The sequence below is a fragment of the Garra rufa genome, chromosome 3 (genome assembly GCF_049309525.1).
Source record: "Garra rufa chromosome 3, GarRuf1.0, whole genome shotgun sequence".
Lineage (NCBI taxonomy): Eukaryota > Metazoa > Chordata > Actinopteri > Cypriniformes > Cyprinidae > Garra > Garra rufa.
In genome coordinates, this window is record NC_133363.1 from 48588972 (window position 1) to 48613987 (window position 25016).

At 36.0% G+C, this 25016-nt stretch overlaps 1 protein-coding gene across 3 annotated transcripts in view; it reads right to left on the bottom strand.

Moving 5' to 3' along the window:
* LOC141331293 (diacylglycerol kinase delta) overlaps positions 1-25016 on the bottom strand; it is a 96367-nt gene that overhangs the window by 3463 nt on the left and 67888 nt on the right. For 2 of the 3 annotated variants that reach the window (XM_073836305.1, XM_073836306.1), the window contains 26 exons: positions 22630-22740; positions 22448-22528; positions 22202-22306; positions 20272-20404; positions 19876-19982; positions 19670-19795; positions 19308-19410; positions 17469-17628; positions 17191-17299; positions 16494-16633; positions 16315-16399; positions 16048-16133; positions 15835-15934; positions 13839-14043; positions 10969-11067; positions 9170-9260; positions 7816-7923; positions 7512-7608; positions 7134-7241; positions 5712-5825; positions 5193-5327; positions 3606-3766; positions 3154-3268; positions 1345-1434; positions 1133-1249; positions 758-866 (listed from right to left, as the gene is read on the bottom strand). In XM_073836305.1, coding sequence (XP_073692406.1) covers positions 758-866; positions 1133-1249; positions 1345-1434; positions 3154-3268; positions 3606-3766; positions 5193-5327; positions 5712-5825; positions 7134-7241; positions 7512-7608; positions 7816-7923; positions 9170-9260; positions 10969-11067; positions 13839-14043; positions 15835-15934; positions 16048-16133; positions 16315-16399; positions 16494-16633; positions 17191-17299; positions 17469-17628; positions 19308-19410; positions 19670-19795; positions 19876-19982; positions 20272-20404; positions 22202-22306; positions 22448-22528; positions 22630-22740 — 2995 coding nt within the window. The remainder of the gene's footprint in view (positions 1-757; positions 867-1132; positions 1250-1344; positions 1435-3153; positions 3269-3605; positions 3767-5192; positions 5328-5711; positions 5826-7133; positions 7242-7511; positions 7609-7815; positions 7924-9169; positions 9261-10968; positions 11068-13838; positions 14044-15834; positions 15935-16047; positions 16134-16314; positions 16400-16493; positions 16634-17190; positions 17300-17468; positions 17629-19307; positions 19411-19669; positions 19796-19875; positions 19983-20271; positions 20405-22201; positions 22307-22447; positions 22529-22629; positions 22741-25016) is intronic. The other variant, XM_073836307.1, reaches the window with a different exon arrangement.

The window sequence follows — 25016 nt, forward strand, 5'->3', positions numbered from 1 at the left end:
AGTGTCACCCCTTCATTGCTGTAAACTCTTTTTCTGCATCGTGAATGATTTGTAGATTGTACACACAAAAATTGTCTGCATATTTCCCACTTTTGACCGCGAACAACACAGGTGTGACTTTTTCATCATGATCATTTAGCTTTTTCTAATCAAGTCCACAATTTCTTTTGTGGTCACATAGTGACTGCCATAAGTCATTGAGTTTCGTACCATTCCAATAAAGCAATAAAGTTTAAAATCAAATGCCAGAAAGTTAACTTGGCGTGTTTATTATTTTAAAAAAAGAAGTCAAAATCTAAGTTTTTAAAAGCTTTTAATGCTCTTATGCTCACCAAGGCCACATGTATGTACTTAGTGAAACACTAATATTGTGTGATATTATTACAATTTAAAATAACTGTTTTCAACTGCAATTCCTGTGATGGTAAAGCACTAGTTTTCAGCATCACATGATTCTTCAGAAATCAAATTAATATCCCCGATCAAATAAATACAGCCTTGGTAAGCATAAAAGAATTTAAAAATCATGTTTCCAAACCTTTGACAAGTACTGTAAATTGCACAAGGAATTTTATACAATACATCAGTTTATCAGATGATAAGAAATAATTAGTTCACAGTCTGGCCAAGCATCTGGCACTTGTTTCACATGACATGGCTGTGCCACATACTACACTACACTCTTAATAATTCAGCATGATGGCGATGTTATGAAGCTGCTTAATGGTGTGTTTCTGCCAGTGAATGTGTCTCTTACCTGACAGAGAGCCGCTGGACCGCTGCTTATGTAACCTCTCTCTCTCCTTCTTCCCCTTAGGCATGATTTTCAGCTTCATACTGCTTTTTCCAGGCACACGGGATGGGTCCTGGTATTAAACGAACAGGAAGACAAAAACATCAGCAAAAACAGCAATTATAAATTGTATTATATAGTTTTTACTGTATTCTTGATCAAATAAATGCAGTTTTGGTGAGCGTAGGAGTCATCTTTCAAAAACATTTAAAAAAAGGAAAAAAATACATGTAGTTTTAACTTTCAGAATCCAACTGCTGTGCTCTATAGATAAAGCAATGCTAACAAAATGCAAAGTAAAGTAAAGCACTAGAGACATGAATGCTGGGTAGGACAAACCTCCTCAGAGCAGTGCATGCTGGGACAGATCCAGTGAATGTCCTCTAGCTTGTGTAACTCAGCGCTGAGACTGTCCACTGTGGAAAGTAGCTCTTCTTTTTGAGAAGGCTCCAACTGCTACACACACACATGCAAAAAATGTCTTTATCATATTTCAGACTGCATTACGACTGTAGGAGAATGTGAGAGAAAGAGACAATGATGCTGCTCACCAGCAGTTTTCCCTCCAGCAGCATCTTGGTCTCTTGCTGGAGAACTGTACTGCTGTTGACAATGTCTACAGCTGTACTGCGACTCAAACCCTGCAGAGACAACACACAAACACAGACACGGTCACAGTTCAGCTTAAGTTTGACTTCCCGACAGACTCTTGCTGTTTAGTGATTAACACACAGTGTTGTTTAGTTCCTTCAGTTATTCTTCTATCGGCTGGTCAATGGAGGTCCTGTGGAGAACAGCATGAGCAGCTCAATAAGAACATGCTCAAAGTCCCAGCAGGAAGAAAGGACCTGCTATTATTCCTACTGAAGACTGAAAGGTGCTCCTGTTAACCTTTGAAGCAGAGCTGGACTGAGCTGATCCCTCGCTGCTATGAGCTATATATATATATATATATATATATATATATATATATATATATATATGGGCCATTCTACAGGTACATTCTACCTAAATTTCAACTTATGAAAACAACATTGAATTTTTTTTGTTATTTTATTCCATTGCTTTTAAAAATATGATTAAAAAAAGTAAAAAAATATATATATTTTATGTTTCCATTGTAAATCATGAAACTTCATGTAAAAATGTGCCCCACATTTTTCATGTCACCACCGAAACAGTGCATGTTTTAGTCCATTGACTGAGACTGATTTTAACTACACGCTTAAATTTATGATCAGGAAATTTCCCTCTGTCCTCCTCTCTTATAGCTACAAGGTGTGAGAAAATAGGTCATATCGTTTTGTGGTAAATTGTTTCTGAAAATAACTTTAAGGAACATCACCTTTTTTTCTACAATTAAGCACACTTTTTTATTCTGTTATTCCATAACATTTAGTTTTTATATGTGTACAACTGCTGAGAACTTTGCTAGCTAACCATGTGCTGATTATCATCTTTGAACTAGGTTCAAAAGTATCTAAAATTGTCACTACTGAAACATTTGGTGGAGTTTCGGTAGTGACAATTTATTTATTTATTTATTTTTTTTTGGTGTTATCCCATAAAATTTTCATTACTGAAACTGTCACGACCGAAACATGTCATCAATGTTTCGGCGGTGACAAAAGGGGAGAAAAAAATAGATTTTAGTGCAGTTATGCAATTTTTTTATATTTTAGTTTGTTTTAGTTGTGTTTTAATATTTAGTTAGAGTTAAAATTCTGTAATGTGATGTGTAATGTGTTGCAACCAAAGCATGACTGTCACTACCGAAAATGTGCTGTCATGACCAAAACATGGAATGATTTGTCACAAAAAATGAAGTGTCAAAGTTTGGTTCAATGCAAATTCAAACTAGCGAATCCTTTGAAATCAGTATGATCAACTTTATGCCTTTTACAAAGAAAGATTGTATTCAAAATAGAACAAATCTCATAAATCGCACTTGAAATATTGCTAAAATTGTAATTGTTGTTGATTTACCGCTTAAAACGTTTTAATAAAACAGCCAAAAATATATTTACAAGGCAGATGTAAACTAAATCTTATAGGTCAATATAGCCCTTCTTATTAAATTATATATTATTGTGTTTCAGCAGTGATAAATTTGGGGAGAGGATAAATATTCTAAAACTGCTCAATCACTAGAAATGTATACCTTAGATATTATACAATTTGCACACATACAAAATCTCCAATTCTGACTTTGAACCAATTCTGTAGAATGGCCCATATAGAGTGGGGTTCACACTGAAAATATGACATTTTAAATTTGTACTTCCTTACTTGCTTCCACATCAGGTTTTACACAAACATTCTCAAAAGTTAATAGTCTGACAAAAAAGTGTTTTGGTCACCTCAGGGCTGGAGGGTTTGGATGGGAAGGCTTCACTCAGGACGGCAGCACTTGCATTGACAGAATGAGCTAACTCCTGCTCCACCACCTTATGAGTCTTGGCCACCTCCCGGATCCTACAAAACATCATCACGACACGTTCAGCTGCAGCCTAACACATGTTTTTCCTCCACATAAGCCTTTAATACTTGGTTTTAAATGTAATTTTGACAGTAAAAATGACTTGTGAATTAAACAAGGAAGTGTCACATTTCTAAGGATTAGAAGTTACAGTAATGGGTGTGGTTTCATGTAAAACAGATTCAGTTCAATTCTTCAACAGCCCTCTATGAATAGTCATTTCCCACAAATGTACGCATTGATATTCACTGTGGCGTGACATTCCTGTTGGGTTACAAACTACATTTGTGTGGATGCCATGTAGACTCTTCATATAGGCACATATAGACACACCTGTTGATGAGTGTGTCAGCCACTAAACCGAGCTGCTGGACCTGCGCACATTCCTCTTCTGTCAGATATTCCATGGACTGCTGAGAATTCAGTCGGGGCCGGGCTGGGCGGCTGTCACCTTTCCGCTTGTCTTCCCACGATTTCAGCGTACTCTCAAATGCCTAGTGTCACAACAAGACACAATGTTGACACATTTACACTAAAGTTTGAGGTCCGAAATTTTTAAGAGACTGGGTACAATGAGTTAAGGCATCTGATATTGATAATAATTATATGAAATGTTTGTTGAACACTAAATCAGCATGTTAGAACAATTTGTGAAGGATTATGTGACACTATGTGAAAAATTCAGCCATCACACAAATAAATTACACTTTAAAATATATTCAAAGAGAAAATTAAAATAGAAACAATTTAAAATATTTATTTTAGATAACAATATTTCACAATATTCTTGTTTTTGCTTTATTTTAATCAAATAAATGCAAAATTTGAGCGCGATAAGAAACGCAGAATGAACAAAACCTAAACTGACTTGACATGGATGATGACCGTCTTTAATAATTGATGAATTTTACAACATCGACACATTTACTGGATGTAATTTAATCAACAATGAACTGATTTAATCTAAATAATGTCACTATTACCTTCTGTAGAGCTGCTTATGCTTGAACTGATTTCATAACTGATGATTTTTACAGTTATTGAACTGAACTGAACCAACATTGAACTTGAACTGTATGAGTCAACAATTTGAATTTGTCTCATATGTATTTTTTCTGTTTATTAGTGTTAAAGGGTTAGTTCATCCAAAAATGAACATTTGTTTATCTTCGGAACACAGATTAAGATTTTTTTAATGAAATCCCATAGCTTTCATACCCTGCACAGACACATTCAAGGTCTAGAATGGTAGTAAGAACATTGATAAAATAGATCAGTGGTTCAACTGTAATTTTATGAAGCTACGAGAATACTTTTTGTGCGAAAAGAAAACAAAAAAATAGACTTTATTCAACAATTTCTTTCCTTCCGTGTCAGTCTTTAACACACATTCACGAGTGCGCCACAACACTTTTCGAAAATGAAAACGTTGTTTTCTTTGTGCACAAAAATTATTTTTGTAGCTTCGTAAAATTAAGGTTATATTATAAAATATTATAAAAATATTACCTTTTCTGGACCTTGAACATGGTAGTTTATGCAGGGTCAGAAAGCTCTCAGATTTTATATTGTGTTCTGAAGATGAAGGTCTTAGGAACGACATGAGGGTGAATAAAGAATGACAGCATTTTCATTTGGGTGAACTAACACTTTAAGCTGTATATAACTAAAAGTAACTTGACTTGACTGTGCAGTTTGTCTGCAAAACTAAACTAATAGCTTGTTTTTCTGGCTTAACTGTTTGGCAAAGGAGGTCTTGCTGGTTAGGTTAGTCGAGAGGAGACAGCAGCTTATCAGAATCTCATAAAAGTGAAAATGAACACGCAACACATGGAGGCGAATTGCGATGCTGGTCTGTTCAGATGGTTAAAAAGACACTTTTAAAGACGAGAAAGAAGATGAGCGTGCACACACACTAACCCGGTCTCTGGTGAGCATCTGGGCTCGGTTCTTGTGGACAATCTGGACAATCCCAGGAGGCTGAATCCAGGCTTCACCGTCCACCTGCACTGGCACACCTTCATCACCCAGGATAGTGATCTTCACCTGCCGACACTGAGGAAACAGCCAGTGCCAAAGCACGTCAACTCATTTAACTGATGAAGGAACAGTTTTAAATAATGTTTAATTCAACCAAATGATGCATATTATAAATTAAATCTTTATACCTTACCCAAAAAAAACATGTTCTCATATCCGGAACAATATTAGATGATATTAGTAATCATTATTCAGAAATACACCTATCCCTCTAAAGCTCTAAATTTACCCTAATCTCTTAACTTAGTAAATTAGATGTAATTAGTTAAAACTACTGATGCAATACAATTTCTCCATTGTATGACTTGCAAATCTTGTCATTCCGATCAAATCCCGAATAGGGTGTGGTTCAGTTCAACTTCTAACATATGACTTGAAATCATGTCCTTGCATTCAGACCTGTGCGATGCGGTGATGCTGTAGATTGATGACTCGAGACATGGCCATCTGCATGCTGCCGAACACAGCCACCACCTCCAACTTCTTATCATCGAAAGATGGAGCCCCAAAATTCTACACAAACAAATACAACAGAAAACAAAAGGTCATAATGTCCACCGCTGAACCACATTCTCATCATCTGATACTTTATTTACACAAGTATACATAAATCTATTTCTATCCATCTAAATCTGAATGTTGTAGAGTAAGCAAAAGCATAAAATCACATGAAACACAGGAAGGATCAGATGTCTGATGTACACTTTGACTCTTGATGGGAAATAACATCATGATATTCCTTTGCTAGACAAATACCCTTTACAGGAAATCATTTGTTACAGTGATGTGAGTTCCGATAACATAAAGTTACTCCAGCTAGGATGGTTAATTTCTCAGAAAAGATGTATATATAGTCCACGGAATCAAACAATAGTTGAATTTATAAAAATGACCCTGTTCAAAAGTTTAATTATTTTAAATTATTTTAAATAATTAGATTTTTAATACTGTGTTGTTATCTGAATGATCCACAGTTGTGTGTGTTTTTTTTTTTTGTTTAGTGATAGTTATTCATGAGCCCTTTTTTTGTCCTGAACAGTTAAACTGTCTGCTGTACTTTAGAAAAATCCTTCAGGTCTCACAAATTCTTTGGTTTTTCAGCCTTTTTGTGTATTTGATCCCTTTCCAACAAAGACTGTATAATTTTGAGATCCATGTTTTCATACTGAGGACAACTAAGGGACTTTTACAGAAGGTTTAAAAGCTCACTGATGGTCCAGAAGGAAACACAATGCAACTATTTCAACTATTATTTTCTCTTGTGGACTATATGTAAATGTCTTTTATGTCAGATCAGTACTAAATAAAAAAAACATGCATTTTGTATGATCCCTCTTATTTTGGTAAAATAATTAACATTTTGCAGTTTCTGCAAGGCATATGTAAACTTTTGACCTCTACTGTATAATAGCATTACTTATTGCATTTGCACTGTGTTCAGTGCTCTTTAGCATTCTCATCTTATTCTATTTTCCATCATTTATTCTCCACACCTGTTTCATATTGCTTCTTGTTTATACGCCACAATGCACTTTATCGCACTGACAAATTGTTCTTGAAAAATGATGATGAGAGGGAATTGATGGATTGACGAGTGGTTGTAAATGTGGTTGATGCATTCTGAAAGTCATATCTGCGGGAAGAAACTCTGGCCAGGAGCCATTGTTTATTGACAGCTCAGAACATTCACTGAAGATAAATGCACGGCACAGATTCATCTGTTCAACCCTGAGATGATTTTCACTTTGTTGAACTGAACTGCCCTCTGGAAAGTAAAGTTATAAGTTCTGAAGTGAAATTCGGTTTCATTGATGGACTCACATTGTCCTCTTTGGTGCCACCCCAGAAATTAATGCCTCCTGCATAGCTGGGGATGTTCAAAACAGCAAGACCCTGAAGACTCGGTAGGGACATGGGCACTCCATCACACTGCACAAAGAGAGAAAGAGAGAGGTTACGTGATGTACAGCTTCTCAGAACAAAGTTTGAAACAAGAAACCATGACCACTTACACTGATGCACAGCACACAAGCATGTAGACATACACACAGTGGCAGAGAATCATTTATAGTGTGAAGTAAATGGCACAAAGAGTGCTTTCTCTTTCCATTAAAGGTCAGAAAGGGAGAAATGCATTCAGCCCACATGTCAGCATCGTTCAATCTATTTCTCTCTGTTTGTCTGACATGAGCTCCATACCTCCAGCTGGACTCTTTGTTCCAGGTTCTTGTAGGTTTTCTGCACCAGTTCTTTGGTCCCTAGCACTCCGTACCACATCATGTTTTTCGTGCGACTACTGTTAAAAACAGATTTCAGAGTTTCAGTCAATATTATATAAACACAGCATTCGGCAAAAAACAGGTTTACTGAAAACAATCAAATGTGTCTTGAATAAAAACAAACAATAAAAGCACACGTATAACTAGTAACATCACTTTTCTGAAAGACATATTCATATGGATTATGTGAACTCAGCAATTATTAGACATTTTTTCTCTCTTACCTGCACTTTTTTGGGTGCTCATCTCTCTTGTTGTTAAATTCTAGAGATATTTTGGCATCCAGCCCAATGCCAAAATAGTTATTCATCACACACTTTTCTGTGCACTGCCTGTGGAACAAAGAAACAAGAATGTGTGTAAGCTGAGTCACTTATTACCAAAATCGATGAAGTGCTAAATGAGCAGTAATGGTGGATATATTTGTCATATTCACACTGTTTACAATGAACACAGTGAAATTTATTTATTAATAGATGAAATTGCTGCAATGTCACAAAGGCGAATAGTTTTGGGTTTGTTAGACAAGTATTTTTAATGATGGATAAGAGGAGCTTCTAATAATCTATTAAGCATTATAAATTATATACACTATTCTACAAAAACGTTTGGGGTCAGTAGGATGTTTTATAAAGAAATTAAAATACAACAAGGACACATTAAATTGATCAAAACTGACAGTTCACATAGTTGCAATATTTGAAAAGACTTTTCATAAAGAGCCACTCATATGCTACGGAGATGGTAAGACATAAATAATGGTAACTTTATTAACATGAATCCTACAGCCTGTAGATGGAAACATACAGTGCCTTGCGAAAGTATTTACACCCCTTAATTGTTTCACGTTTTGTTACGTTAAACTGCTTTAAATTACTTCTTTTCCCACATCAATGTACACTCCATACACCCTAATAAAAAAAGCACAAAACAGGTTTGTAACAGCTTTGGACATTTTTAAGAAATTATTCCATTGCATAAGTATTCATACCCTTTTCTGGGACACTTTAAATTTACCTCAGGAACATAACCTGTGGCAAATGTATTTAAATGAATATGATTTGGAAAGGCACACACCTCTTAATAAAAGGTCTAACAGGTAAAAATACATATCAGAGCAAAAACCAAGCTCTGAGGTCAAAGGAACTGCAACATAACAAAACGTGAAAAAAATGAAGGGGTATGAATACTTTTCGCATGTAACTGTATAGGCTGTGATTAAAAAATGTGGTGCAGTTTTTGAATGTTCAAATGCGTCTTTGAGGCCTACAAACACTGTCTAAGCATGCAGTTCACTAGGTTTTGAAGCACAGTCATAGAGTATGCAGTAACCAAACATAATCTCTGAGAGTCAGTGAAACGAGTCAAATGAAGGACTCAATATGAAAACAGATTTATGTCCACAGAGACTGTGATGGACTAGTGTGTCAGTGAGTGGAATAGCAAACACACTGTGGGGTATTACACTGTCAACATGGTTTTAGAGCTACTGGAACCTCCGATGTCATTACTGCGCTTCTCTGGAGAAAGATAAGAGCTCTTTAATGTGTGTGCGTGTGTGTGTTTGCACAGTCTTACACAGAGTCTTCAGAGAAAAGCACAGTGCTGAAGCTCTCTGACTTCTCCAGCAAAATAGGGACTGTAGTGGTTGGACTCATTATGTTTTGACCTGTCAATAAAAGGAAATAGAGAGAGATGCGGCCATAAGAAAAACAATGAACCACTATAAAAATTAGTACAATAATAATAAATAATAATGGGTATCAAACCACTCTGAAAAAGAAGGCTTTTGAATTTACTTAGGTAGAAAGAGATAATTTGAAGTTTTAGAAGTTCATGCTAATAGTTATTTTGGGGTAGTTTCAGTGATTTTGTGTATGATTTACACCTTGAAAACTCTTCAATGTTTATTTTAAATCTGACTAGAGTACTTAAATTTAGTAGTGCCTTTATTCACACTTGACACAGCATAAAACGCAATTAATTTGGTAAAACTGATTTTCTTAAATCATTTGAGTTTAAATATTTTCTGTATTTATACGAGTGTGCTTAAAAAGAGAAACTACATGCATTAAAACTAAATGAAACTCTGTACTCCATTAAATTTACTTTCTCTAACCTGAAACGTAACAGAATTAAGTAAAACCAATTGAAGAAATTAACTCGAACAAATCTCTTGTAGCCTACAGCTTTCTTATAACTAAATATAACAATGGCTCTGAGAAAGTAAAGCATCTATCATGGCACTGGCATATGCAGTTATTGCTTTTTAAATAAAGCAACATACTTCACAAAAATAAACTTAATGTTCTTTGTCTCATTCTCAACCTATTCCTCACTGCAGTTGTAATTCCCCAAAACTCCAACATAACAGAACTAACAGATTTCATTGTACAAAAGCCAATTCGTTTCAACACTTAACTACCTATATTATTTGAGTAGAGATTACATGTTAACTTGGTATTCAACTTACAAATGACAGAACAAATCCTTGTCAAATAATTCTAGTTAATGTATTATTAAATTTAAGGTTGCATTGGTTACATTTTATTGCGTAACACATACAAGAGAATTTTATTCAAACTAACAACAGTAAAAGCTGATTTTCTTTTGGTTGATTTTCTTTTTTTCAAAGGACTCAGAAACACTTAAATCATTTTCATGTGTCAGTGATTAAATATTGCATAAAAAATAGATTGGATAGAAAATTATTTTGATAATGTCAGTGAAAATGTAACATGAAATAAAAATAAAGCACAAGGTCTTAATGGAAAATGGATTCTTAATAGCTGCCCTTTATGTGAGCTAACACAGTGTTATGCATGTTGATATAGCTGATGTTAATTAACTCTGTTGCTCCTTCAAGTGATCCTTGGCCTTTTCCTTTTTCCCGTCTCCCTGCTCACACAGACAGTTCTGAGGGACGACCTTTTCTAGACAGTGTTTGGGTTGCATGATGTACTTTCTGGTTCAAATGGTGCCCAGCAGGACATTCCGCGCACGCATTGTTATTTTTCTGTATCTCTCTCATTTATACATTCACTTTTACACCTGGTGTATTGGAAATGCTCTTTAGTATTAATTTCTACAGCCGACCTTCATATTCACAAAATGAATAATGATCTTTTAACTGTGGGGTTTATTCAGGGACGGTGGTGGGTGATTTAATAAACCACAGGTTGAGGCCAACTGCAATTTGGTTTGCTATTTTGTTAAGAACAGTTGCCATATGTTAAAATGCCAACAGTTTGAATAAAATTTCAAAGCCACAGCTGAGGAAAAACTTTTCAGTGGAACGATTAATTAACAAACACTAATTACTAATTACTAGGCACCATCTACAGTATTAATATTCATGAAGTGAGCTTATTACTCACGTGGCTCCGCCTCCTTGAGGTCCTCACTGCTGCCTCTTTTGATTGATGAGGAGGATGACATTCTCTGCACCTGGGTGTGTCTGTTCTGCTCATCCACCACTGTGAGAAAACAGTCAACAGCAATCTAATTAAATATTGACTAAAGTGGTCAAGCAGCCACTGTAACATGCTGTGTCATTCCTGTGCTGCAGTGGTTTTCACACCTTTTTTTAGAGTGACCATATTTTTTTCTTTTTAAATTAATGTGACCCATATATACAACCATTTACATGCATCAAGTCAAGCATAGATAGATAGATATGCCACAGACCAGTCTCCAGGCCCGTGGAGTTCCAGAAGATCAGGCTCTATTGTAGAATCAAATCACTGTGGGTGCTTTATCCTTCATGCACATCTATTTTGACATATCATATTTTGTCCAGTCCACTGTTATTATCACTATGTCAATCATAGCTATTTTTTGAGGGAAGCTCCCATTTATATGCGTATGTCACTCCTGAAACTTTGCAGTGTGTATGTCACATTGGTCTTTTTAGCAGCATGAAAAGTAAAACTTTTATTCAAAATCTAAATGGATTATATATAGCCAGAGTGCAGTCCATTAGAATATCATTCAAATAAATCCCTATGGAAATTCGAATCGTTGGCGGGTGTGGAGGGACGAGGTAGGGGATTCGCCTAACTTTAGCAATGTGGCATGGACAGCCGCTTCTGGAATGCTTCAGCGAGCTGCAGGGCGACTCGTATAAACGCAAGCATTGACTAAAGTGTTTGCGAACTGCTCCGATAGCCATGATGCTGATATAAACACAAGCATTGACTAGAGTGATGATCATCGGTTGCCGCGTCAGAGCCGCGCCATAGACGTGTGCAGTGTGTGGTAAGAGAATTATCCATCATACAGTATAGATAGCTTTGCTTGCCTTATGCTGGAGCTGGTTGCGGGCAGATAAATAATTAAATAAACTAGCACAATAAAGATAATATCATATATCTGCGATCTCGCAGGCTGACGATAAGACCAACACTACTGTAGCGCATTATTTACTCACCCTCCATGCATCCTAAGTGTATATGACTTCCTTCTTTCAGACGAATGCAAAAAAATAAAACTATATTTAATATATTATATTAAATATAATCCTGGCACTACCAAGCTTTAGAACGGCATAGATTGAACGACATAGACAAGTGTTTTTCTCCATCAGTCCAAAACAAGTCGATCCATAATAAAAAGTGCCGTAAGAACCATTTCATTCTAGCTTGTGCAGTTGTACACGGAACTTGCTGCTTTGGGAAGAGGTGTGGCAGGACTGAAACGCTGTATAAGCTGTTCGCCAATTGCAACGCAGTGGGATTGCTAACCAATCACAACACATTTCGGTTTTCGGAAGGCGGACCTTCATCAAACCCGGAACTAATCAAGCCATTTGTGCCAGCCTGGAGAGAAAGCTATTGCAATAATGTAAATTATGTGAAAAATAATGCATATTTCACTAGCATGAGAGCATGTTCTAGTACACCCTCAAAACAAAATAAAGACTTTGTAAAAGAGCATAATAGGACCCCTTTAAGGCAAGTAGGTTACAAGATAATGAGTGTCATGAAATGTTTTTAATATGACGGAAACTGTGTAATGGGATCACAATTTAATAAAACTAATGTAAGTGAGGCCTATTAATTGTAATGATTTCATTTCAAACAATGAATAAATTATATAGAAAAAGTGAGCAAAGAACACAGTATCAACAGAGCTTTTTGAAACTCCGAATCAGTAAACCACTGCATCGAAAAATGTTTCACTGCTTTGAAGCGCTCCAATCGGATCTAGAATCATTTGATTCAGAACCGACTTCAAGGTGTGTACAGCGAATCATTTGATTCAGAACGGGACTTTAAATCACGTATTGTGAACCATTTGATTTAGATTTAGACTTCGGAGCGGGTTCGTGGGATGTTTTATCCCTACCAGCAATAAAAATAATTTAGCAGAGGCAGGGATGCATAGACCAGAGGGGTCCCATCCCCCCCGGCAAATCGCACCCTGTATATAGCTAAGAAAGCGTGCAAAGAGTGATCAATGAAAAGCTGTTACCTAATTCCTTTATACTCAATGAATCTCTCTACTCTGCACTATTAATCTTTTAATTACATTGATTCTACACATAGTTTTTATTAATGAGAGGATACACAAGCTTGTAGAACATTTTGAGTGGTGAGTGAATTCTGACTAACCGAAACCCCTCTGATTGGCCACTGCATTCTAGAAATCAATATCTGGTATGTCTGTAGTTGGCTACACTGTTCAACACTGCAAAATGCATTGTGAATAGAAACCTTTGATGCTCTTCAGAGTGCAAACAGAAATATGCATTAGAGTCAGCTGTGAGGCAGCTGCCGTTTGAACATTGTTATATAAATATATATATTTTTCTTAAATCATCCTGGCGACCCATTTTTTAAGTCTCGGATCACGACCCAGGCTTTGAAAACCACTTGAAAACAATAGATTTAATTTGACCTAATTCAACAAAACTAAAAGCTAAACGTTTTTCATTAAAGCCATGTTTTTCTCTCCAAAAATCCAGTTACTTTCCACTCATCCCTGTTGAAAAAAAAACTGCATATGCTGGTTAGGTATGTTTTGAAGCATGGCATCGGATTTAAGCTGGTTTAAGCCGGTCCTGAGTAGGAGCTAGTTGTTTAGGACCAGCATATGACCAGCTTAAACCAGCTCGTATCTAGCTTATAACCAGCTCAGGACCAACTAAGGACCAATTTAAACCAGCTCAAACCAGCCGCCCTGCTTCAAAACATACCGAACTAGCATATGCTGTTTTTTTCAACAGGGATATACGGTGAAGAGTTACCTTTTTCTGCCTGATCTATGATTTGTCGGAGTGCTTTCTTCAGGCTGTTGGCCCTCAGCATCAGCTGCTCTCTTGATCTGAAGGGTCTGGACTGGTCAGTTTCACTCTCGTCTGGTGAGATGGATCCGGGTGGCACCAGCTGGGCATTGGCATCTTCACTGAGAGCCTTAACCAGAGAGTCCAGCTTCTCGTTCAACATGGCACACTGAGAGAGACACACCAGCACGAATCAAAACAGGACTCATTTTAACCGCTTATTTGACTGTCGATTAAGCTGTTCATTTAAATATTCTTGGTAACACTTTATAATAACGTTCAGTTGTAAGTCATTTATAAGTGGTTAGTTAATGATGAAATAATGATTTGCAAAACATTCATAAATGTTTAATAAGTGATATGCTAACAATTTGTGTATGTTTTGCTAATTCATTTACAAGTTATTTACAAGTAATTAATTAACGATGAACTAATCATTTACAAAACATCGCTATGCATTCATAAGTGATTAATAAGTGATATGTTAGTATTTTTACATATGTTTTGTAGATTAAGTTCTAAATCATTTACAAGTGATTAGATAATGATGAACTAATCATTTACAAAAAATGATTATACGTTCACAAATGATTATTAAGTAATAGGCTGACAATTTACAAATCTGTCTAATTTATCTTAACAAAATAGCATATCATGAAATAATCAAACAGATCCTTAGTAAGTGGTTAATACGTTACTAGCTAATATATTATTTGTCACTTAAAAATAATTAAAATATCAATCATTTAAATGTTTATCCTTCACTGAAGATCGCATCATGAATAAATCATTTACAAATCTTTCTGCATCCCCTAATCTAAAGTGTAAACAATTCATCAGTTGTAAATGTTTTACTCATTTTTTAAAGATCTTTCACCCAGTGTGCAGACCCACCTCACACCGACACAACCTGTAACCGGCAGGTTTGTAAAACATTTACAACTGATGAGTAGTTTACACTTTAGATTAGGGGATGCAGAAAGATTTGTAAATGATTTATTCATTATTTATTCATCAACAGCTTTTGAATACTTTGTAGTGTGTACTGCAATGTAAGGGCTGACTGCTGAGGGTAAAGATGTTTTCTTTGGCAAACATGAGCTGCGCCCCAAATGAGGCACTATACACTCTTCACTTATTCACTATGTACTTATGCACTAATGCACTATGCACCATGTAGTGTATCAATTATATAAGGTTATTTAGTATTTTATAACGCCCTAAACAAACTTTCACAAGAACCTCTTTTTTTTCATTTCAACTTCAAATTTGGAATAACTTATTTTGATGTAAGACTTCAAATTTAAATTTAGGATAAAACCTGTTATGTACAATATGTATTTTTTATAAAATATAATAAACATTGTATTCTCTTTACAGTAAATTTAAACTTCTGTAATTTGTTAATACTTTTTTTTTTTTAATTTTGCTTCTGCAGCAATCTGCTGATTGTTTTCTTTAAAAAGAGACCTACCTTAGATCCAAAGTGTTCATGAATTACAATTTAAGTTTGGATAAACTTTAAAAATGGGGGTGACAGTTAAGGGGTTAACTAGTAATTTTTAACCATTTACTAAGGATCTGTTTGATTATTTCATGATATGCTATTTTTCAGATAATTTACGACAGATGAGTAAATCGTTAGCATAGTACTTACAATAAAATGAACATATCACTTATTCATAATTTAGTTCATCATTAACTAATTACTTGTAAATTAATTTGTAAATGAATTAACAAAACATACACAAATTGTTAGCAAATCACTTAATAATCACTTGTGAATGTTTTGTAAATGATTATTTCATCATTAACTAATCACTTATAAAAGACTTACAACTGAACGTTATTATAAAGTGTTACCCTGTTGGTTTACCTTAAATGTCAATTGTCTGTTTATTTAACATTTTGCATGTTTTCAGGCTCATCATTTAACTGCCAAAATAGTCTCCAGATTTACCTTTTTTGCCATAGCATCAGCCTCCTCTTTATTTTCTGTGGCTCGTTCATAAGCTTTGCCGACCTCAGCTACAAAATCATTAACTGTTCCACACAGAAACCTGTGACAGAAAGAGATAGAAAGATAAAACTCAGAGATTTCAAAAGATTTTTTAAATACTATAAACACAACCCTCACAACACATTCACACACACAAACCATCTTCAAACTCACTTAGCAGATGATATAACATCACTGTGTTTGTCAGAGTCCAGGATTTTGGTCAAGTGAGTGGCAACAGAATCAGCATATTGTGTAATCTGGATTTCAAAAACATCACATTTAAACACATATAGACATAATTTACACTTGAATTCAAATATTTTGCAGTTGGTAAGATTTTTAAATGTTTTTGAAAGTCTCTTGCACCCACCAAGGCTGCCTTTATTTTAAATACAGTAAAAAAAAAAGTAATATTGTGAAATATTATTACAAGGTCACCTGTAGAGGAGAGTCTGATGGGTCCTCCTCCTTTACAATAGCTGGAGTCTGTTTGGTGGGCACTTCATAAGTCATCACACTCCATCTGTGACACACATTCAGAAATGGAGAGATGTTGTTTGCTGATATTCATTCATTCCTTCATTCATTCGGTCTCTCTCTTTCTCTCTGTCTCTCACCTGTCCAGCATCTTGGTTGTAGCTCTTTCCAGTTTTTCCAGTATCTGCAGCAACTGAGCATCATCATCGCACAGTCCTCCCCAGCCCAGCACACGTGCCAGGTCATTTCCTGTCCCCAGCGGCAACACGCCCAGCTGGCACTATTACACACACACACACACACACACACACAACACAATGAAGATGTGCCCCTACTGTATGTACAGTACACAACTGTTCAAACATTTTGGGGTCTGTAAGATTTCGAAAGAAGTCTCATATGCTCGCCAAGGATTTGTACATGTATTTCAACAAAAGCACAGTAAAAACAGTAATATGTTGAGATATTAATAACCTTTAAAACAGCTGTTTTCTATTTTAATATACTTTAAAATGTAATTAATTCCCGTGAAGGCAAAGCTGATTTTTATAGCAGGCATTAGTTCAGTCACACAACTCTTCAGAAATCATTCTAATGTCATTTCTCATTATAAGCAATAATGAAAACATTCTTTGATGAATAGAACATATTTATTTGAAAATAGAAATCTTTTGTAATAATATAAATGTATTTGCTGTCACTTTTGATAAATTTTAATGCATTCTTTCAAAAAAAAAAAACTTTAAATGGTAGTCTCTTCAGTGCATGCTATTCTAAGACAATGAATGTTTTCATCATTTTTTCTTAAAATTTAAGAATTCTATTTTTGATTATGACCTGTTTGTGCAGACTGAGTTTATCCAGTTCAGAGAGAACCCAGCCCACGCTTCCATCTCCGCCACACACCAGGGTACGAAAAGTCTCAAACTTTTGGAAGAGACGAAGCCTGTATGCACAAACAACAAATAAAACAACAAATAAAAATGTTTGTTTGTTGTAAAAGCTAAACTACTCTGTTGTAAAGGCTAAACTACTCTGTTGTAAAAGCTAAACTACTCCCTCACAAAGTCTTTTAATTGACACTGCAGTGTGTGATAAGCGGGCGTTGACCTCACCCCAGCTGTGGGCCGCCATTCATAAGGTCAAAGACTTGTGCCGGGTTCAATAGCTGCTTAAACCTGCGCAGGAACTTCACACCCTGGTTGTCACCACTCTTACTGTTCACCAGCACCAGCAGAGGACTCGAGCAGGATGGACTGGTGGCCTTCCAGAAGCCTGCAGGGAGCAAGGGATGATAAAGAGGGACAATGGAGGGATTGGAGAGGGAGGACAGAGAGTGGCAATGAGAGAAGGAGAGGAGAGGAGAGGAGAAGAACTTGGGAGGGATGTCATGTTTTGAAATGTAACTAGCTTTAAACATTTTCTCTTTAAGAATTTCTCTTTTGTAAAGGGCAAATGAATGATAATGGCAGGTCAAAATTATTTAATTAATTATTATTAATTAAATAATTAAATAAATAACCAAAATAAGAGGGATCATACCAAATGCATGTTATTTTTATTTAGTACTGACCTGAATAAGATCTTTCACATAAAAGATATTTACATAAAGTCCAAATGATTGTTGAATTTATAAAAATGACCCCTTCAAAAGTTTACATACACTTGATTCTTAATACTGTGTTCTTACCTGAATGATCCACAGCTGTTGTTGTTTTTTTGTTAAGTGATAATTGTTCATGAGTCCCTTGTTTGTCTTGAACAGTTAAACTGCCTGCTTTTCTTCAGAAAAACCCTTTAGGTTCCACAAATTCTTTGGTTTTTCAGAATTTGTGTATTTAAACCCTTTCCAACAATGACTGTATGATTTTGAGATCCATCTTTTCAGACTGAGGACAACTGAGGGACTCATATGCAACTATTACAGAGGGTTCAAACGCTCACTGCTTAAGAAGGAAACACGATGCATCAAGAGCCAGGGGTGAAAACTTTTTGAATTTGAAGATCAGGGTAAATTGAATTATTTTGTCTTCTGGAAAACATAAGTATTTTCTGTAGCTTCTGAAGGGCAGTACCAAATTAAAAAAAATATGATATTTAGGCAAAATAAGAAAAATGTACATGGCCCTTAATGCATTGTTTTTCCTTCTGAACTTCAGTGCGCATTTGAACCTTGTAATAGTTTCATATGAGTCCCTCAGTTGTCCTCAGTGTGAAAAGATGGATCTCAAAATCATACAGTCATTGTTGGAAAAGGAAAGAAATTGTGGGACTTGAAGGATTTTTCTGAAGAACAGTAAGCAGTTTAACTGTTCAGGGACACATGAACAACTATCACTTAACAAAAAAACAAAAACAGCTGTGGATCATTCAGGTAACAACACAGTATTAAGAATCAAATGTATGTAAACTTTTGAACAGGATTTTTTTATAAATTCATCTATTATTTTCTGTTGTGGATTAAATGTAAACGTCTTTTATGTGAAATATTGTATTTAGGTCAGTACTAAATAAAAAATTACACGCATTTTGTATGATCCTTCATATTTTGGTAAAATAATTAACATTTTGTAGATTCTGCCAGGTGTATGTAAATCTTGAAAATTGAAAAAAGCTTGTATTTGTTTGTAAAATTGTGAAATACTATTACAATTTAAAATAACTCACATGATCCTTAAGAAATTATTCTAATATGCTCATCTGGTGTTCGAGAAACATTTCTTCCCATTATCAATGTTGAAAATGGTGTTAATAAATATTTACTAGAAACCGTGATGCAATTTTGTCAGGGTTCTTTCGTAAACAAGTTCAAAAGAACAAATTTTAGTCTGTATTGTCACTCTAACACTCAACTAAATAATGCAATTTGCAAGTGCTTACACAAAAGCATATGACAATGTATATAGGCGTTATGGAGACAACTGAGCTGATGCAGTTGCCAGGGCAACCCTTACCGTCAGAGTCGATGCTGTTAAGTGCAGTGGGCGGAATGATGGAGACCTTACACTGACCCAGAGGACAAACCTTTCCCAACTGCTCCTTACAGCTGTTATGCACCTACACACAAGCATTGCATAGAGAGAGATACATTACTAGCTATTCATTCTCATACCCATCAGTGGAGACACACTGGTTACACAAGGTACACGCCTGTATAAATATGATGTAATAGTCTTTCCAGTAAACTCTATGTGTTTATGTGGTATCTAGTTGTTATAGTTACAGATTGAATTGGGTGTGATGCTATATTGTGGGTGTGTGTTGATATACACGGCACATTGATCGGTTGTACAAAGTGGGCAAGAGGGTGACGTACGATGGCTTTGCACCAGAGGCACCGCCAATCCTGTAGTCGGCGGACGCTACCGCAGTTTCGATCGCACACCACACACTTTGCACTGACCGGCAGGTTCCCCTCCAACCATTGGTGAGGCATTGACACCTGTACACACAAACACAGAGATTTAGGTACAGCACACATGAGACCATATGCATGTATAATGCATGCAAAGATTCACTTACTCCATCCTCGTCTTCTATGATGTCATTTCCTATCGACGCCAGAGTGGTCCACTTACAGTTATTTGTGGATCGTACGGCACAGCGCTTGTGGGCTTTAAACTTGCACACTGGCACACGCAGAGAAGAGATGACATTAAACAGACCGTCACTAGAAAGTGATAACAGGCTGAGGGCAATGTTCCTATTCATGACTCATTGATTATGCTATAAACAAACAACGTCATTGTTCATTCTACGAGCAGAATAAACAATGAGTGAAAGGGTAAATGTCACAGAAAGGGGAAATCCAAACATAAAAAAATTAAAAACAGAAAAAAAAAAACTAAATAAAAAAATCCATGGGAAACATGGAAAGCATAGACAAAAATACAAAAAAAGCTTTGTGTTTATGTTTACCTTCACAGGAAAGACCATGAGAGGTGACTCCTGGCAGAGCCTCTCGACACACATTGCAGAAGGTGGGCCGGGCGTGAGAGCAGGCGTACCAGTTATGCATCCCAGAAAAGTGCTCCATGTTAAACTGGCTGGCCTGGGATCAGTACAATCATGTCAACATCATGGCACCATAGCCAAATAATAAAATCTAGGGCAGAGAATTGCAACCAGGGGGCTACCAAATGGGGCTTAAGAGTGTGTTATTTTAGTATAATCCAGAGTAGGGGGGGGGTCAGATAAAACACCCAAGGTGCTGTTACAAGCAAAGACAGGCTTGGAATCATTTAGGAGCTATTAAAGTTAAACTGAGGCTTTAGATTTAAAGGGACAGTTCAACCAAAAAATAACTCCATGGTTTACTCAACCTCAAGCCATCTTAGGTGTAAATGGCTTTTTTTTCTTTCAGATGAATACAGTCAGAGTTATATTAAAAAATGTCCTGGCTCTTTCAAGCTTTATAATGGCAGTGAATGGCTGTTGACATTTTAAAGTCCAATAAAGTGCAACCATCCATCATTAAAAAGTGCTCCAAATGGCTCCGGGGGATTATTAAAGTCCTTCTGAAGCAAACTCATATTTGTGAGTAAGAAAAATATTCATATTTAAAATTTTATAAACTGTAATCTCCGTAATAGCTATTTTTTATAGTTTCAAATATGGATAATTTTTTACACAAAGCATCACTTCACTTCAGAAGGCCCTTATTAACCCTCCAGAGCCATGTGGAGTACTTTTTATGATGGATGGATGCACTTTATTCTACTTTAAAATAGGGCTGCACAATTAGTCGAAGGCAATTGTCTTACACATTTTGTCATTAAAGCTGGTTGTGTAATCTCCAGCACATGCTTTGAGATCGAGCAGCATTTACTACACAGAGCTGTAGTAAATCGCAGACGATTTAATCATGCGATAATGAAATCTAAGCTATTGTTCTGCGATAATGACAGGTGTTTGCGTACAGTAGCTTCTCAATGAACTAAAGTTCTGTGTAGTAAATGCTGCTACATCTGAAAACACATGAAAATACCACATTTAATAACATGTTTTACTCCAAACTCACTTCATAACTTCGGTCGAGTGTTTGAAATACATCCTTCTGTGAGACGATGTGGCTTCTTACACAGAATAAGGCACTCAACATATTTCATAGTATCCTAAGCAGTGAGGCATTATTATTATATTATTATATACTTTATTATTATAAGAAGAAGAACTCAGATAAACCATTGTCATAGTCATGTGTTTATTAGTCACGTTGAATCAATGAAAGCACTTAAATCTTCTGTTTATTCAGCTCCAGGGATCGTGATTTCCTGGGTTTCTTCTTCGGGACGTATTTAGAGTTTCCACGCGAGAGCGCCCTCTGGCCTTCGGATGGAGATTTACTACCGATCACAGAACCGTGCTTCCCTGACAAGATGTGCATGACATTCGCAGCTTTTGCTTAATCACAATTTATTTTGCAACCCTACTCAAAATCTCATCGCCCATTCACTGCCATTATAACGCTTGGAAGAGCCAGGAAATGTTTTAGTATAACTCAAATTGTATTCATCTGAAATAAGAAAGTCATATTCATTTAGGATGGCTTGAGGGTGAGTAAATCATTGGGTTATTTTCATTTTTGGGTAAACTATCCCTTTAAGACATTAAAGATTTAAAATCACATGGATTGACAAGCTAACTCCTTTACATCAATATTTCACCTAAACACAATTACAATTACAGCAATTACTTCTGTGTCTTTCATTTATTGATCACTTAACTAGTAAATCCATGTGAAGGAACATTAAACTGTGTAATGTGCAGCCATTATAGGCATCAATGCCATTAAATGAAACTTTAAAATGATTTTGGAGGGGTCAAAGGCGAAGGTTTAGACACTGACCTCATAAGTCTCCCATTTCTGTACAGACTTCAATGCACTGATCCAGTCTTCCATCTCCTTCCTGCTCTCCGCACACAACATCAGCTTACGAAATGGAGTGATAACCTAGGAGAGAGAGCCAAAGATATAGATGTAAGCCAGTAAACAGTTGTAAATAATAAATGAATGAATGAAAGACAACAAACAAAAAAAAAAACAATAATTTATTAGGTTTTTAGAAACCTAGTGAGAAGAGGTTTTGCTTACTGTGAAACTGTTGTTGATGTTCTTAGTGCTGGTTTCAGCCACGCTGGCATCTGAGAGGTCGACCTCATCAAATATGAGAGACTGCAAGACAGTATCATGTTTCAGTCACTGAAACAAATACCCATACAGCACCACCTGAGGTTCAATCTACTCCAGAGAGACACAGAGACCCCTGCTTTTACCTTTGAATCTTTGGCATAGTAGAGAGTCCTGCCTCGCAGTTTGAAATACCTCCTCTTCCATCTCTGAAAAGAACTGGTCTGTTTGAGTAGAAGGCCCTCCTTCACACTCTTCTACAAAACAAATGTGGAGAAATAGAAAACAGATGAAATATTAGCATACAAGACAGCAAGACACCTAACAGCAAATGCAAATACAACGGCTTGATTTGTTTTAAAAATAGTGTTCATGTCTCAATGTGTGCCAACACGTTTCCCTAATTCCACATTTTTCATAACGAAACATTTTCATGCTGTGCTAGAACTGTCTATTTTTAGAAACTGCTCCACGGCCCGGTGGATTTACTGGTGTTCATAAATTGCTTCTTTTGCACATGCATGAAATTCAGTCTCCTGCTTGTTATACTGAAGCATAATAAGAAATGAACACACACAAACCCCTGAGGCTCCAACTAGCATTAACAATCCTGTAGTTCAATCACACTGGCTTATCACCAGGCCCAGATGGAATCGACTTTTTCCACATTTTCTATGCTTTTTCCCACATTATTTATGCTGTTTTTGCTGGTTATAAACATGATCAAATGTGCTGAACAGATCTTTAACACACACTATACTCTTTTTGGCTGCTGTAAGTACAATCAAATCAGTCAGATGATGTATTAAATGGGTAATATGTATATCTTTGTGAATGAAAAGTATCTGAATTCTCGGAAAATCTGCAGAAATTTCTGCTTATTGCTATAGTATGATAACAGATTTTTACACGCATTGCTAATGAAAGAATGATGAGGACTTACACAAGTTTACTTGTATATTAAAACTATCAATAAGCCTCTATTAGATTTACCATTAAAATACCTTCAAAAACCAGTTTGATCTCTTTCTACCGCTTTCCTTTTTTCTTTGCATCACTCTCCCTTCTTTAATTGTTCCTAAAAAAAACAAAATGGTTCACCGTAAAGGCGTTACGGTAAGCTTACAGTAAAACCTGATCTGTTGCCTAGGAACATTCCTGACTCGAGTGCTTATAACACTGAAAGAGCAACTGTCACATTTCCATAAAGTTCAGGTCATCAAGTCATCTCCAACTTTCATCATAAACCTTCATGCTTTAATCTGGTCTGAAGGGCAAAGAACCTATAAAAGTCTTTCAACCAGTCATCAAATACAGCTGTACTTCGTAGAACAGTAAAATTTAATTACAATGAAGTCTGTCCTTGTCTAAACATGCAGGGGCATATTCTGTTTCATCTCATGCGGTGGGATGTGGATTTCATAAGTGGATCGTGGCAGAGAAACAACAGCAACTTGGTCAGCAGTGAGACAGGCTGATGGGGCAGAAACAACAGCATATCTATCTATCACACTGAAAACAAAGTTTTATAGTGAGAGAGATGTTGCTAAACATTAAGGAAATGAGTAAATACAAATGAGTAACCTGGCCAGGCAACCTGCCAAGAGTCATGACGTATACATATGAAGGGAGTGAATTTATTAACAGAGAGAAAAAGAAAAACTGCATGGTCTGGTGGGAAAGAAAGAGTATGTGTGTGTGTGTGTGTGTTTTGTATGTCTTTGTCTATATTCAAAATAAAAGTCAAAGAGCCTGATTCAGATTTTCACACACTCTTACCCTTGAGAAAAAGAAGTGTGCTTGAATTGAGTGTGCATTTGTAGTATACTTCAAGTATTAAAAGTGTATTATTTTGAAATAAACCATACTTGCAGAAAATGATAAAGTTTATATCTCCCTTTCAGAATCTGCAAAATGTTAACTATTTTACCAAATGCATGTTATTGTTTATTTAGTACTCATCTGAATAAGATATTTCACATAAAAGGTGTTTACACATAGTCCACAAGAGAGAATAATAGTTGAATTTATAAAAATGACCCTGTTCAAATGTTTACACCCTCTTGATTCTTAATACTGTGTTCTTACCTGAATGATCCACAGCTGTTTTTTTTTTTTTGTTTCCAACAATGACTGTATGATTTTGAGATCCATCTTTTCACACTGAGGACAACTGAGGGACTCATATGCAACTATTACAGAAGGTTCAAATGCTCACTGATGCTCCAGAAGAACTAATGATGCATTAAGAGCCAGGAGGTGAAAACGTGAAGTTGAAATGTGAAGATCAGGGTTAATGTAACTTATTTTGTCTTCTGTGAAACATGTTACTATTTTCTGTAGCTTTTGAAGGGCTCCGTTTTTTCCAAAAGTTTTCACACCCTAGCTCTTAATGCATCGTTTTTCCTTCTGGAGCATCAGTGAGCGTTTGAACCTTCTGTAATAGTTGCATATGAGTCCCTCAGTTGTCCACAAAAATGCTGTAATAACCAAATAATTTTTACGGGATCTGAAGGATTTTTCTGAAGAACAG